At 40.2% G+C, this 16,063-nt stretch overlaps 1 protein-coding gene across 1 annotated transcript in view; it reads left to right on the forward strand.

Moving 5' to 3' along the window:
• RAD50 (RAD50 double strand break repair protein) overlaps window positions 1-14,311 on the forward strand; it is a 95,390-nt gene extending 81,079 nt beyond the window's left edge. The window contains exons 22-25 of the mRNA XM_007087770.3: window positions 9,691-9,776; window positions 10,284-10,426; window positions 12,659-12,792; window positions 14,110-14,311. Coding sequence (XP_007087832.1) covers window positions 9,691-9,776; window positions 10,284-10,426; window positions 12,659-12,792; window positions 14,110-14,296 — 550 coding nt within the window. The 3' untranslated portion in view covers window positions 14,297-14,311. The remainder of the gene's footprint in view (window positions 1-9,690; window positions 9,777-10,283; window positions 10,427-12,658; window positions 12,793-14,109) is intronic.
• Window positions 14,312-16,063: the final 1,752 nt, after the last annotated feature.

Raw genomic sequence — 16,063 nt, forward strand, 5'->3', positions numbered from 1 at the left:
TATGTATTTGGCCCTCTTAGTTAATGTTTTATTCAGTGAAATAGCTGAGACTGGGGGGGAAATCCAGTTCCCTCTGCCATTTTATGCACACTTCAGGTTTTGAGCATCACTTCACATTTTGCAGAATGGTAGTTTTTCTTTCTTGGTATCTTTCACTCTGGTTATGGTTTAAATAATGAAAGAAGTAAGAACTAGAAAAGTCTTTCCCTGACAGGTGAAGTTTTCGTCTGTTGGTGATATTTTTCCAACCCCTCAGATACCTGTTCTCGAATATCTGCTTTTCAGGTGTTCTAGTGCTAATTCAGGTTCAGGTGCTTTTCAGGTGTTCTCTGCTAATAGCTGAGTCCTGAAATGATTTAAAAAGTGGCGTCAGAGCAGCAGTAAGTGGACTCCCTTAGTGTTCTGGGGAGGCCTAATAACTTCACTTGTGACTTCAAACTGGAACGCACATAGACTTAGGAGGACAGTAACTCAGATGCTTACAGAAGCTTTTTATTAAAGGTCCAAGAGCAAGAGGCAAGTGTGGGAGAGTTGAACAACTTACAACCGAAAGGGGGATTACCTAATTAGTGGGGCAGAAGCCATGGTGCAAAAAGGTGCCAGAGGACCATACAGACAGCCTGGCATTTAAAAGATGCGCCTGTGTGAAGAAGGAAGAGGGACATGGATGGAAACAGCCCACGTGCTATGTTGGCACAGATATCTCTCTCTCTCTCTCTCTCTCTCTCTCTCTCTCTCTCTCTCTCTCTCTCTCTTTCAAATAGACTATTTTAGAGCAGTTTTAGGTCCACAGCAAAACTGAGCAGAAAGTACTGAGATTTGTCATATACAAACCACCATTCTCCCGCCATTCTCACACCACAACTATAGCCTCCCCCACTGTCACCATCCCTCACCAGAGTGGTATTACACTGACACATCATAATCAGTCAAAATGTGTAGTTTACATTAGGATTCATTCTTAGTGTTGTACATTCTATGAGTTTGGAGATAGATCTGCCACTACAGTATCATGCTGTGTAGTTTCACTGACACGTCTTTTTGTCTTCCTGGCCTCATAGTGCCCCCTTTCAAATAGAAATAGGTTAAACCTTTGTCATTTGTGAGCATCACGTTTTAAGACTTTTATAGATCATCAGAATATAAATACCACTAAAGCCATAATTTGTCCTCATAAAATGCAACTGATTATTACTGAAAATTTTAAGGAAATCTCTTACATGTTTAGGAGTATTTAAATATAAGATTAAATAATTTATAAACAAGTCTTTCTTGGAGCGTCTGGGTGGCTCATTTAAGCATCTCTTAATTTAGGCTCAGGTCAAGATCTCAGTTTGTGAGATCCGAGCTCTGGCGCAAGTTCTGTGCTTTTACGTGGAGTCAGCTGGGGATTCTCTCTTTCTCTCTTTCTTTGCCCTTCTCCCATTTGCATGCATGTGCGCTCTCATACATTTTAAAAAAATAAAGTATGTTTCACAAGACATACTAATTCACAAGAGTGAGTATAAATGTAACTGAGTGATGTCCACATTCCAGGCACATGGTGGGACTGATGTAACTACTCAGATGACCATTTACCTACAACAGTTTCCGGCCCGTGAAATACATATCTTTGCCTAAGCAGAATAATAGTTTCCTATAGGTCATGGATTTTCAAGATCATTCTTAAATGTTCATTACCTATAAAGTCCAGGGGCTACACGGCATGTTAGGTTAATCTTTGGGTTTGTGTCTGTCATCTTCCACAGGGTCCTGCCCTGTCTCAGAACTGCTTTTCTTCCACAGTCCATGCCTACCTACTCATTCAGACCCTCCCTCTTACCTGTATTACTGTGGTAGCTTCCACCTCTTTATTCCTTCCTACTCCTGTTGTACTTCTACCAGGTTTATTTTTCTAAAGGTAGTGGTCCCTGTTTGCTTCTAATTTTAGGAAAGACTTTCCACATCTGGTCTTTCCCATTTCATGTCTTACTACCCACTATATTCTAACCAAACTGAACGAGTTTATTCCCTTAAGATATCTCATATTTTCCTGTGCTGCTTCTCCTCTAGGAATGTTACCTTGTTGAAGTGCTTCCCAAACAGTGTAATTTTTTGTTCCTTTATATTCCATATTTGTATCGCTTGTACCATTTAGCCTTATATTATAGATACTTATGCTTTCCTGTTCTCCATTACTATGTAAATCACAGAATGAGCTTCACATTGGACTTGACATTTCCATGTCACATTTCCATGACAGTGACTGACCTTTATTGGGTACTTAAGTATTATTACTCTGGTGACATATTTTCATTTCCCTCACAGGGCTTTTTGCATGTTATATACACAGAAATAGATCTTTGTGTATGTGAATAGTATCACACTGTAGGTATTTTTCTTTTACGTCACTTAACGTGATGAAAATCTTTTATATTCAGATATATAAGTACCTTGTTATTTTTAATGGCTGCATAACACTCTATAAAATGGATGTTACCTACTTGATCTGGACATATAAGGAAGCTTTTAAATGTTTGATACTACAGATAATGCTATAGTGTATGTCTTTGCACACTTGGGCAGATGTACCAGAAAGAAAGCTTCTTAGAAACAGAGTTAATGGGACAGAGAGTATATATGTATTTTTAACTTGTTAGTGCCAAATCACCTTTGAAAAACACAAAATTTATGTTTCTACTAGTAGTGTGTGAAAGTGCCCATTTCTCCACGACTGCATTTCATATTATCAGCCTTTTTACTTTCTGCCAATCCACTGTACAAAAACATTCTCACTTGAGTTTACATTTCCTTATTTACTAGTGAGGTTAAATGTCATTTCATATGTAGGCTATTTGTATTTCTTTTCTTAGAATTGCCTGTTCATAAATCTGTTTACCAGATTACTATTAGGTTATGTTTTTCATAGTGATTTGTACCACGTTTTTATAGATTTTGGATGGTAATCGTTTTCACGTACATTGCAAGTAGTTACTCCCAGTTTGTCATTTTACCGTTAACTTTATGGTATTATTTGTGACATTTAATTTTTAGGTAGGCAAACCTTTAGTCTTCTTATTTATAGCTTCTCCCTTGGAAAGAATTCCCAGTCTCGGGTGTGGTTCAGTTGGTTGAGCAGCTGACTCTTGATTGCAGCTCAGGTCATGGTCTCATGGTTCGTGAGTTTGAGCCCCACATCAGGCTCTGTGCTGACAGTGTGGAGCCTGCTTGGATTCTCTCTCTCTCTCTCTCTCTCTCTCTCTCTCTCTCTCTCTCTCTGTCCCTCCCTGCGTGTCTGTCTGTCTCTCAAAATAAATAAACATTAAAAACAATTTTTTAAAGACTTTCCAGTTCTAAATTATAAAACTGTTTTCTTCTGATAGTTTTATTTAACTTTTAATCCTTTATTTGGATTTTGAGGTTTAATAAAGATAGTGATATAATTTTTCCCTCCTTCCCCTACTATTGAAACTTTTCCCACTGACTTGAAATAACAGTTATAAACTAACGTTCTCCATGTATTTGGGTTTGTTTCATCTTGATTCCTGTCCTAGTACTTTGATTTTATTCTTTTACATTATGTCTGCGATCCAAACTTTAGAGTCATTTTATATATTTCATTAATTTTTTTTAATCATGTTGGGAGTTCTATTTGGATTGTATTTGGTTCAGTGGATTACTTGAGAATGGACATGTTTGTAATATTAAATCTCTTACGCACTGCATAGTAAGTTTCTCCTACTTAATCAGTTCTTGTTTTATTGTAGGGTTTGTTCTGTTTTATAGCTTTTCCCTCTAGATCCTGTATCATTTTGTTAGATTTCTTGGTAGGTATTTCATAGTTTTTATTACCACTGTGAATAGGATCTTCTTTTCTATTATGCTTCCTATTGGATTTTGCTTACTACATAATAATACTAATATTTTTTTTATGTTTATTTCTGACCACCTTGTTAGTCTTAGTAGTTTTTCAGTTGATTTTTTAGATTTTCCCTTTTTTTTTTTTTTTTAAGTTTATTTGAGAGAAAGAGGGTGCAAGCACAGGAGGGGCAGAGAGAAAGGAAAAGAAAATCCCAAGCAGGCTGAGTACTGTCAGTGTCGAGCCCAACTCTGGGCTCAAATTCACAAACCAGGAGATCATGCATGACCTGAGCTGAAATCAAGAGTTAGACACTTAACAAACTGAGCCACCCAGCCACCCCTCATTTTTTAGATTTTCTAAGTGCACAGTTATATCACCCACAGAAACAATGACAAGTTTTCCCCCCTCATTTATGCCTTTCTTTTTATTGTCTTACTGAATTGCTAGGGATCTCTAGAACATTATTGGAGAGTAGCCATAAGAGGCATCTTTTTGTTGTTCTTTGGAAGTACTCCTTTATATATATTTTAAATGTTTATTTTTGATAGAGAGCAAGTGGGGGAGGGGCAAAGAGAGGGGGACAGAGAATCTGAAGCAGTCTCTGTGCTGACAGCAGAGAGCCCGATGCAGGGTTCGAACTCAAGAACCATGAGATCGTGACCTGAGCCGAAGTCAGATGCTCAAGAGACTGAGCCACCCACGTGCCCTGCCATGACTTATCTTAAATTATTTTTCCTGTTGTACAAGTCTTACTTGGGATAAATGCTACTTGGTCATGATACCACTGATACCATGATACTACTTGGTCTTTTTAATACTTTACTACTAAATTTGACTTTATGTATTCATAAAGCAAAATAGTATTCATAAGCAAAATAGGCCTGTACTTTTTTTCCTTTTTTTTCTTCTATCTTTCCTTGGTGTGTAATACTTTATATACTTGGGAGCTAACATTTATTCATAAAACTATCTGAGCCTGGTGGCTTTAAAGATGGCATTTTGACTGCCTTTTTAATTTTAATTATGATATTCAAAGGCTATTAACATCCTAACCAATTTTCTCTAATTGGGACCAAGTTACTAATTTCATCAAACCTCAGGGTTTTTTTAGTGTTACCAAGAAATAATTGGCATACATCACTGTGTAAGTTTAAGATGTACACCCTGATGGTTTGATTTACATAATACTGTGAAATGTTTACCACAGTGGGTTTAGCTAACATCCATTGTCTCATACAGATACAATAAAAAGAAAGGGGGAGAAAATTCTCCTTGTGATGACAACTGTTAGGATCTACTTCCTTAACATCTGTCTTCTGTATCATATGGTAGTGTTAGTTGTGGTCATCATGGTGTACCTTTCATACTTAGTACTTACCTATAACTGGAAATTTGTACTTTTTTTTTTTTTTTAAGAGAGCATGCCTAGCGGGGGAGGGGCAGAGGGAGAGAGAGAATCTCTAGTGGGCTCTACCCCCAGCAGGACCTGACAAGGGACTTGATCTCACAACTGTGAGATGATGACCTGAGCCAAAATCAAGAGTTGGATGCTTAACCAACTGAGCCACCCAGACGCCCCAAGGAAATTTATATCTTTTGACCATCTTCCTCCCAATTCTCCCTCCTCCCACTTTTCACATCTGGTGACCACAAATCTGATCCCTTTTTCTGTGAATTTGGTGTTTTTGTGCAGATCCCACATATAAGTGAGATCATATAGTGTTCTCTTTCTCTGACTTAATTTTATTTAGCATATCTGTAGGGACCATCCATACGTCCTAAATGGTAGGATTTCCTCATTTTTTTAATGGCTGAGTAATAATCCATTGAATATATATAATATATACCACACATCTTCATGCATCCATCCATCCACAGGCACATAGGTTGTTTCTGTGTCATGGCTATTGTAAATAATGCTGTGGGGGTGCCTGGGTGGCTCATTTGGTTAAGTATCCAGCTTGATTTCAGCTCAGGTCATGATTTCATATATGTGAGATCCAGCTCTGCATCAGGCTCTGTGCTGGCAGCGTGGAGCCTGTTTGGGATTCTCTCTCTTTTCTCTCTGTTCCTCCCCTGTTCATGAGCACCTGCACACCTTCTCCCTATCTCAAAATAAACATTTCTTTTAAAAATGTTGCTTTGCATAAGAGACTCTTAAAAACTAAGAACAAACTAAAAGTTGATGGGGGGTGGGAGGGAGGGGAGGGTAGGTGATGGGCATTGAAGAGGGCATCTTTTGGGATGAGCACTGGGTGTTGTATGGAAACTAATTTGACAATAAATTTCATATAAAAAAAATGTTGCTTTGAACATGGGGATGCAGATAATCTCTTTGACATAGTGTTTTCATCTACTGTGGATGTGGAAATTGCTAGATCCTGTGGAAATTCTATTTTTAATTTTTTTAGGAACCTTCATAATGTTTACCATAATGGCTGCACCTGCTTATAGTCCTACTATCAGTGGACAAGGGTTCCTTTTTCTCCAAATCCATGCTAGCATTTAATTGGCTGTTTGTGTTATGGGTAAGGCCTCTTCTGGTCAACAATAAGCTATTAGTGGTTGGGTTTTGGGAGGAGGAGGGTCAAAAGTTATCCATGGATTTTGTGTGGCAGTTTGGCACCCCAACCTCTGTGTTGTTCAAGGGTCACCTTTTTTTTTTCTTTTTTTTTCTTTTTTTGCTGTTGAATTATAGGAGTTCTGTATGGATTTTGGATATTAACCCCTTATCAGATACAGGGTTTGCCAGTATTTTGCCCATTTTGTAGGTTGTCTTTTCATTTTATTGATGATTTCTTTAGCCATTCTATAATTTCCAAAAACATCACATCAAAGAACTCACTTCCTATGTTTTCCTCTAGGAGTTTCATCGTGTTAGGTCTTATACTTTAAATGAAAATCTTTACTCCATTTTGAAAAGTTAATTTTTTTTTAATTTTTTAATTTATTTTTGAGAGAGAGCGAGCAGTTGGGGGAGGAGCAGAGAGAGGGAGACACAAGATTTGAAGCAGGCTCCAGGCTCTGAGCTGTCAGCACAGAGCCTGACAGGGGGCTCAAACTCACGAACCATGAGATCATGACCTGAGCCTAAGTTGGAAGCTTAACCAACTGAGTCCCCTGGCACCCCTTGAATCAGTTTTTGAGTGGTGTAACATAGGAGTCCAGTTTCATTCTTTTCCATGTTAATACCCAGTAATCCCAGCACTATTGGAAGAGACTTGCCTTCTCCATTGAGTATTCTTGGCTCCCGTGGCAAATTTTAGTTGAGTGTTTATGCTTGGGTTTGTTTCTGGGCTCAGGATTCTGTTCTTTTGATCTGTTTGTCTATTTTTATGCCAATAATGTTTTGAAGACTGTAGCTTGAAATCAAAGTGTGATGCCTCTTGCTTTTTGTTCATCTTTCCAGGATTTCTTTGGCTATTCAAGAGTCTTCTGTGGTTCTATATAAATTTTAGGAGTGTTTTCTCTAATTTTGTAAAATATGCCGTTGAACTTTTGATAGGGATTATGCTCAATTTATAGATGGCTTTTGGTAGTATTGATATTTTAACAATACTGATTCTTCCAATCAGTGAACATGGAATATTTTTCCATGTATTTGTGTCTTCTTCTATTTCTTTTATCAGTGTCTTAGAGTTTTCAGAGTAGATATCTTTCATCTCCTTGGTTAGATTTATTCCTAATGACTTTATTGGTTTCGATGCTGTTGTAAGTGGGATCAATTTCTATTTCAGAAAATTTATTATTACAGTATCAGTTTTCTTAATGGTAAAACAGAGATAACCAAAGCTAACTCCCAGTATATTTGTAAGGATTAAATGACCTATGATTGTTTACCATAATTTTTTTTAATTTCTTTTTTAATGTTTATTTTTGAGGGGGTGGGGGAAGGGCAGAGAGAGAGGGAGACACAGAATCTGAACCAGGCTCCAGGCTCTGAGTTGTCAGCACAGAGCCCAACGTGGGGCTCAAACTCATGAGCCATGAGAGCATGACCTGAGCTGAGGTTGGACCCTTAACTGAGCCACCCGGGGAGCCCCTATTTACCATAATTTTGCTTCACATAAGGTAAATGTTCTTTAGTAGTAACCACTAATATCACTGTTATCCCTCAAGTGGGTTGAATGTCGTTTACCTTAATCATCCCCTGCTATTGCACAGTGGGGCTATAAACTCCATACTGGAGAGAGATGATACAAAGCTAAGCTAATGATGGCCTAGTCAACAGCAGTAGGCATCAACTTGGTGTGACACACCCCTTGGTGAGTCTAGATTTCCCTCAGGACTTGAGCTGCTTGCAGTGCTGTTTCTCAGCGGACCCTACACAGGCCAGGATGCGCCACCTCTGTCGTACAAGGAGTCCATGGCGGAGGCTGTGTGCACCTTGGACACCCCTGCCCCACCTGGAGCTGGCTGTCCACCTTGGGAAAGCTGACTAAGGTTATGAAAGATCTTTCGGTTGAATGGAAAAATGACCTTTTTAAAAATGTGTATGAAAAATCAGGATTGTAATATGTAAAGAGCTATGGATTACATGATTGGTTCCAAGAACATTCTCGAGGGGTTTTATTGTTTGTTTGACAAATACTTAGGTTTTGCTCAGTCCTTTTGAAAGGAGTGTAAAATGTCAGGCCGAGACAGATGTATAAAGTAGAAAATGGAGACGTGCTGCATTCTCATCAACAAGCACAATATGGTTTTTTCCAGTCTTTATTACTTCAAAATCCTTCATCTGATATTTAAAATGTATTTATGTTGAGTCATTTCTCTCTCTCTTGCTGGTGAACCAAAGATCATGAAATGATTCTGCAGAGGTAGTAGCATTACGTTCAGTTTCTTTTTTTGTATATATCAGATAAGAGGCTTGCAAATGGAAGTAAGTCCGCCTCACATCCTCTGTATGGTCATGGCCATGATGTTTGCCTTTTTGTCACTGATGCAACATTTATTAGCTCATAAAACCTTTTCCAAAGAACATGAGGGCTTTTTGGTGAAAGGTGACTATAGTAAGAACAAAGTTAGTTATTAACAGTCTACTTTTCTTTCTACAAACATTGCTTTGCCTCTTTTTAGTATTTAGAAAGTACTAGTTTTTTAAGTGTTGTGGGGTGGGGGTGGGGAGCCTGACAGGCCAAATGGAAATGAATGCACATATTTGGAGTTGGAATTTCTTAATCCTCAACTAGGAAGGGAAAATAAAAGCTTTGAGGTTCACCTCAGTTTAAGCCTCTAAGTCGCTCTCTCTGAACCATACTTTCTGGTTGGTAAAATTCTCACAGATCTGAGGCATTAAAGCACCTTAAGAGGCTCACTTTCTGCAAAACCTGAAGAGTAACAGAAGAGAAAAAAGGCAGCAGTTCCAGACTTGCGCATATGTCCCCAAAGACTAGGGGACCCCTGTACAACTCACCTGCTGTCTTTAACTCCCTGCCATCCATTTAATCAGCAGGTCTTCCTGTAACTGGTAGGCTACAGTGGCTATAATCCTTCCAGTAAGCCCAAGAAAAAGTCTACCAAAATTTCTGAAATTTTCACAGAATGTCAATATCTGAGAGTATTTGTCCTGTTAGAGAGAGTGAAAATGGAAAGAGGTAAGGACTCTGGAGCACTGGGCACATCCCTGGCTGTATTCATTTGTAACTAAGCAGCAGTGTTTTTGTTCTATTTTTTCTCGCTCTTACTGTATTCTCCTTTTATCATTGGAAGTAATTTGTTATTTCAGGAGATTATTATGATACTTATGGTATATACATTATGTATTTCATATACTTTTAATATATACTATTACATGTAGTGTTATCATTATACTATTTTTCCTTTTAAGTATCAGTGGCTTCTTTTTCCAGAGCAATCATGAAATTTCACAGTATGAAAATGGAAGAAATCAACAAAATTATTCGTGACCTTTGGCGAAGTACCTATCGTGGACAAGGTAATTTACATGGTTTATCCCGGATCTTTTCCAAAGCCCCGTCCCTGGCTTTTTGCACATATTATCTCTCATCATGCCAGTATTACCTCCTGGACCCCTTTGTGAACATCTCAAAGAGATTTTCTAAGAATTCTTATCTTGACAATATCTTGTAACAAGGAAAGAAAATGCAAAGTTTTCTATTCCAAACCCTGACGAGACTTACATATTTGGCTATGGTACATATTATATTTAACTGATGACCTAATAGACTTCTGTTGAAGTGTAGATAGGGATAAGCTGAAATGTGATAAGAAGAAAACCAGCAGGAGGAAACTCTTTTAATAGGGGAACTAAGCAAGGCAGAGCAGAGACTGAGGGTTGAGACATCTGGGTTGCTTCCTCCTCATGAACCCTCCCAACCACTTTTAATGGTAATGTCACGTTGCTTCTTAGGCTTACTTGATATTTGCAGATGACAAAAGGCTACAGAGTATAGGTTGCTCTGAAATCTTCTTTTTGTGTCAGATATTGAATACATAGAAATTCGGTCTGATGCCGATGAAAATGTATCAGCCTCTGATAAAAGGCGGAATTATAACTACCGAGTGGTGATGCTGAAGGGAGACACAGCCTTGGATATGCGAGGACGATGCAGTGCTGGACAGAAGGCAGGTATCTCAAGCCCCTAGGAAGCCCACAGGTAACTGACAGAAACTAGTGTCTGTGCAGTGAAAGCACCCAGAGCTGCTGGGGAATATGGTGAGAAGACCCTCACAGCACTCCTTGTTGCCACATAAAGTTAGCCAGACTCAGCTACCCGTTACCCTCTTCCAGTTTTAACCAGCATTTCCTGCAACATTAGATAATCTTTCAGGAGAAGGGTCTGAGAAGTCCTCACGTGATCAGCCTAACGGAGAACCATTCATTGCTTCATAACTCTCCTTATGAGAATAAAGTTACTTGTGTAATCAATTGTAAGACATACCTGTTTTATGTGCCACCAAGAAAGAAAGAATGCAGTTTTAACTGCAAGAATGCATCCTGATTTCAGAGCAGTCAGAAGTGGGGGAGGGGCGTTCACCAAACCACATCCCAGGTTGAGCCACATGAGGCATTAAAATAAGTCTCATTGAAAAGCAGCCCCATCACAGGACTGCGTCCCTGCCCCCACCTAGCCTTTGGACCTGCAGACCCTCTAAAAGAAGGGTTCTTGCCAGGAGCACCTGGCTGGCTCAGTCAGAAAAGCATCTGACTTTTGATCTTGTGGTTTGAGCCCCATGTTGGATGTAGAGATTACTTTAGAACAATGTTAAGAGAAGCGCCTGTTAGAACAGAGGCCTTGACACCCATAGCTGCCCCTGCATCCCTTCTCCCCCCACTGCCTAGACTCAGCTGCTGGGTCAGGCCATCTGGCTCTAGATGAGGCTCTGAGAGGACAGCCTGTGTTGTTGGATAGGGAGCACAGACCAAATCAGAGGAATAAAGCTTTAAGGAATCAGGAAAATTGGACCTTCATCCTTGGGGAACAAGGCTGGGTCCTTTCAGTGCACATAGGTTTACAACCAAGATGTCATGGATGCTTGAGCTTACTCTTTAGATTAGAAGCAGATTTATGGGATAAAAATTCCAGACCCCTGATTTTCTTTAAAAAATCTTAAAATTCTAGAAATGGGTGCTCACATTATATAAAGTATTTTCATAAACAGTTTTCTATTTTTGCTTGAAGATAATCCTGTGTATATGTACTGTCAGCCCAGCTGATACCAATTTAAGGCATATGCAGATTATTATCTTAATCATAGTCTGCAAAAATGACAACTTTGTGATCTATAACCAGTATTCCTACTTGCTTTGGTGGTTTTCAGTGGTTATTATGAATAAGAAAATACAGAATTTGTAACATGTCCCTTTGTATTGAAAATGCTTTGAAAATTATTTTCTAAACAAAGTAGATTTCCTATAGATACTCTAAATTATAAAAATTAGCAGTAATTGCTTCCTTGGTGTTGGGTTGGGGGAGAAGACAAAAACTTTGGTAAAGGTTGGCCAGGAACATCATTTAGACTCTTAATATGTAGGGTTGCAGGTGGGGGCTGTATTAGCGTTCAAATACAGGAAGGAAGTGTCTTCCCCAAAGGGCCAAGCTATGATCCTGGCTTCTGCAGTCTTCTAGCCTTCCCTGGACATCAAAGAGAAGCTGTAAACTGCTCTGAAATCACAACTCACTCACTGATGCTCCTTTATTCATAGATTCAAGGGGAGGGGATATGGACAGCTCATGAAAAAGTAGTGGATACTCTGTTATGCTTAATTCTGTGTCCTTTGTGCCCTCAGATGGCTTCAGCTGGGGCTGAGGGTTTTAGTATTAGGTTTCTACTAACTGGGAAAGTGCTCAGAGTTTCAGTTCCTTGGATGTCCTATAGTTTAGCTTAAATAAAACCGTACTTCTGTACTCCTAATACACTGACACGGGAATATTCTTTCTGTCTTGGTTCCCTCAGAATTATAAACACAGACATTTAAGTGTAGGTTAGAACACAATACCTGGTGCCCCTCTGGGACCCCAGAACATACAGATTTAAAAGTAACTCAGAAAAAGAGTGGGTGAGAGGTTGTTAATCTTATACAGTTAACTAAAATGATTAGTTACAGATAAACAGTAATGCAGATGACAGGCTGAAATACAACATACCTGATGGTTCACTTTCTGGAAGGGTTTAAGAGTCTGGTCACAGGGCCAGGCTCTCCCAAATAAAAGAGCAACAATTCACCTAAAGTCACTGACCCAATGACATTGCTCCCTTCCCTTATAAAGACATTAGGCCAGGTGTGCATGTTTTCCTAACGTGAATGAGAAAGAGGTCTGTGTGGTACAGCTCAGCTCTGGTGCTTTCTTCCAGGTATTAGCCTCACTCATCATTCGTCTGGCCCTGGCTGAAACATTCTGCTTGAACTGTGGCATCCTTGCCTTGGATGAGCCAACAACAAATCTTGACAGAGAAAATATTGAATCTCTTGCACATGCTCTCGTTGAGTAAGTATCTCAAATTTGGGGGCAGGCTATGATAGTAATATATATTACACTTAGAAAGTAACGTAGAGTTCTGTGGTGAAAACCTTCTCTGCATGTGTCTTCCTTGGGAAAGCTAGTTGGTGTCAGACGTTAGGCTTTACCTTTGATAGTAATTCTTCAGATGCTTAAAAAGAACTAGGTGGTGAACAGCAGCCCCAGACACATCCTGCAATCTCCCCAGGTGTGCTGAAGGGTTTCCTGGCTTGGTTTGCTTTCTCTGTAAACCCACCACAGGTGCCCACAGGTCATGTAGAGGAGTTAGCATGCCCTGCTTAAAACATTTCTGGGTGCTAATAGTGGATTTTGGCCGATCTCCCCAGTTTTATGAGGAATGACAGCTCCTATTCAAAAAGTATAATAGTGGTTATGTAGAATCTAGAAAGTAAACTTGCACACAGCTTTTGCCACATTCATGTGTGGTGGGTGCAGACCCCAGGAATGGGCAGCCCCTCCTGTGCTGGCAGAGGAAACCCACTTTTCCCAAACTAGAGAAGCTATTTTGGGTACTCTGGCTCAAGATAGATTCTTTCTGGCAGAGACACTAGCAGGAATGGGGCACCTTTCTCAGCCACCTCTCAGTCGTCCTGCATGACCAGCACATAAGGGCTAATACTTTTCAAAGCTCAGTGCATTCAGCCACGGGTAAGCGATAAACAAATGGTTAGTTAAAAAGTCTGATTTCAGTCTCATAGCTAGTTACCTCAGCATATAATGAGCAAAAATGTTCCCAGTACACCCACTCAGGCCTCTTGTGTGTCATACTAATGATGCATCTAGTGACTGGTGGTGGCAGAATTCTAAGTAGACCCAGCTCCTAAGAAGGCAGCTGGGCTTGCATATGTAATTTCCCTTGCCTGTAGTTGGTTTTTTGTTTTTTGTTTTTTTTTTTCTTCCAGAGATAATTAGTAACAGGTCAGGAAAACCCCAGACAAAGGAATAAGACTCCTAAAGTTGAGCAGCTCAGATATTAAGGAAAATTTAGTAAAACATTTCTGCCTGTTTTAATAAGAACAACTTTGTGTTCTGGAAGAAACTAGATCATGTATTCTCATCAGTCCCTGAGTCAGACCTAGAGGAAGAGTCACTCCATCACCCTCACTGTCTGGATCAGACATGGGACTCCTACCTGGCTGGGCTGAAGGTCTGGGTCCAGCTCCCCCTCTCCAGTTTCCTCCAGGGTTGTCCTGTGTCTGACAAGGTTCTCAGTGTCTTTTTCATATAAAGGAGAGGATTATTTATGCTCTTCAGTAATAAAAGGTTCTCAATATATTGTTTCAGGATAATAAAGAGTCGCTCGCAGCAGCGTAACTTCCAGCTTCTGGTAATCACTCACGATGAGGATTTTGTGGAGCTCTTAGGGCGTTCTAAATATGTGGAGAAATTCTACAGGATTAAGAAGAACATTGATCAGTGCTCAGAGATTGTGACATGTAGTGTTAGCTCTCTAGGTTCTTATGTTCATTAAAAATAGTCAAGATTTTGGGGCGCCTGGGTGGCTTAGTCTGCTAAGTGTCCGACTTCAGCTCAGGTCATGATTTCACAGTTTGTGGGTTTAAGCCCCGCGTCGGGCTCTGTGCCGACAGCTCAGAGCCTGGAGCCTGCTTCTGATTCTGTGTCTCCCTCTCTGCCCCTCCCCCACTCATCCTCACTCACACTCTCTTGCTCTCAAAAATAAAAACATTAAAATTTTTAAATAGTCAAGATTTTGCCTTAGAAGCAAGTCCTCGGGCAGCTGTTTATTTCTGGTTTCAACTAAGTCAGTGCAAAAATCTGTCCTTTCAGAGGAGCTTTATGTCTAGGATTTTGAATGTCTGAGAGGTTCTACCATCATTAAAATTGTTTCTCGTGACATTTGGACTGATTTCCTGAACTTCATCCCCCTCCAGGCAGCCTCCGTCAGGCCTGGGGGTTCAGTAGCAGCACAGTTGGACTCAGCTACTCTGTTTCCCTTCCCAGCACAAATGAATGATTCCTGGTACTACCAGAAGCTGTTACCTTTCACTTCAAAGCACTGTTAAGAAGTAGGTTTTCACTGCCTTGATAATTAATGATTTGGGCATTTAAAGTGTAGGGGCACCTGGGTGGCTTAGTTGGTTAAGTGTCCGACTTCGGCTCAGGTTATCATCTCTTGGTTGGTGAGTTCGAACCCCGCATCAGACACGCCGCTATCAGCGCAGAGCCTGCTTCAGATCCTCTATCCCCCTCTCTCCCTCCCCCTCCCCTACTCTCTCTCAAAAATAAACGTTTAAAAAAAAAGTGTCACCTCTGAATTTCTTGGGATATGATTTTTAAAACCTGAGTTATTAGTGAGCACTAATATCTGAAGATGACTGGAAATCGTGAGGTTTTAATATTTGGCTCTGCTCCATTTTATAAATACCAGAAGTAACCTTCCTCACTGGGACTCAGTTTCCCAAAGTAAAATTAGTAGTAGTCCTATGGGGCATCAGGGTTTGAAAGGAACCTTAAGTAATCATGTAATTGAAACACCATCTCCCCACCCCCATACCCCTGCCAGGTAGTCACCCAAACTTGGGGTTCTCTCTAGACAGAGAAAGTTCTCCACTGTGCACATCCACCTTTGGAAAGCTCTGATCAATAGCAGGATTCCCTTTGCTTGAGGCATGATCTGCCATCATGAAGAAGTCTGGGGCTTTCCATATATCCTATGTACAATTCTGCCTCACCATCAATCTTGATGGTTCACCAAGTGCATTCCAGCGTGGAAGGCAAGCAAGGCTCACTCATGGAGTCATAGCCTTCTCCCAGTGGGCTCTGACCAGACCTGGAAGAGCAGGCCTCATCCTCATTCCAGATGTTATTTCCATTAAAGGTCCAATCACACCTTTTTCCTGGAATTGCCAGCTGACACCAGAAAGCTTTCCCCAAGCATTACACACAGAATGCTACCAAGCCACACACTTTTGAGTTAGACTTCTTGGAGTTGACTTTTTCAGAGAGTCTGGTCAGTCATGTGGCACAGTTTTGTGCCATCTGCAAATCTAATGAGTATATGGTATAGATAGCCCTTCTCAACCATAGTATAGGGAGAATTAGGACCTAAGGTATCTGCAATAGGCGGAATAAAGACCTCCAAAGATACCAAATCCTAATCCCTAGAACCTCTGAATGTTACCTCATTTGGCTAAGGGACTTGACAGATGTGATTAAAGATAAGGATCTTGACAAGGGGAGATTATCCGGGTGGGCCGTAAATGCAATTACGAATGTC

Source organism: Panthera tigris, chromosome A1 (genome assembly GCF_018350195.1).
Source record: "Panthera tigris isolate Pti1 chromosome A1, P.tigris_Pti1_mat1.1, whole genome shotgun sequence".
In the NCBI taxonomy this organism is placed as follows: Eukaryota; Metazoa; Chordata; class Mammalia; order Carnivora; family Felidae; genus Panthera; species Panthera tigris.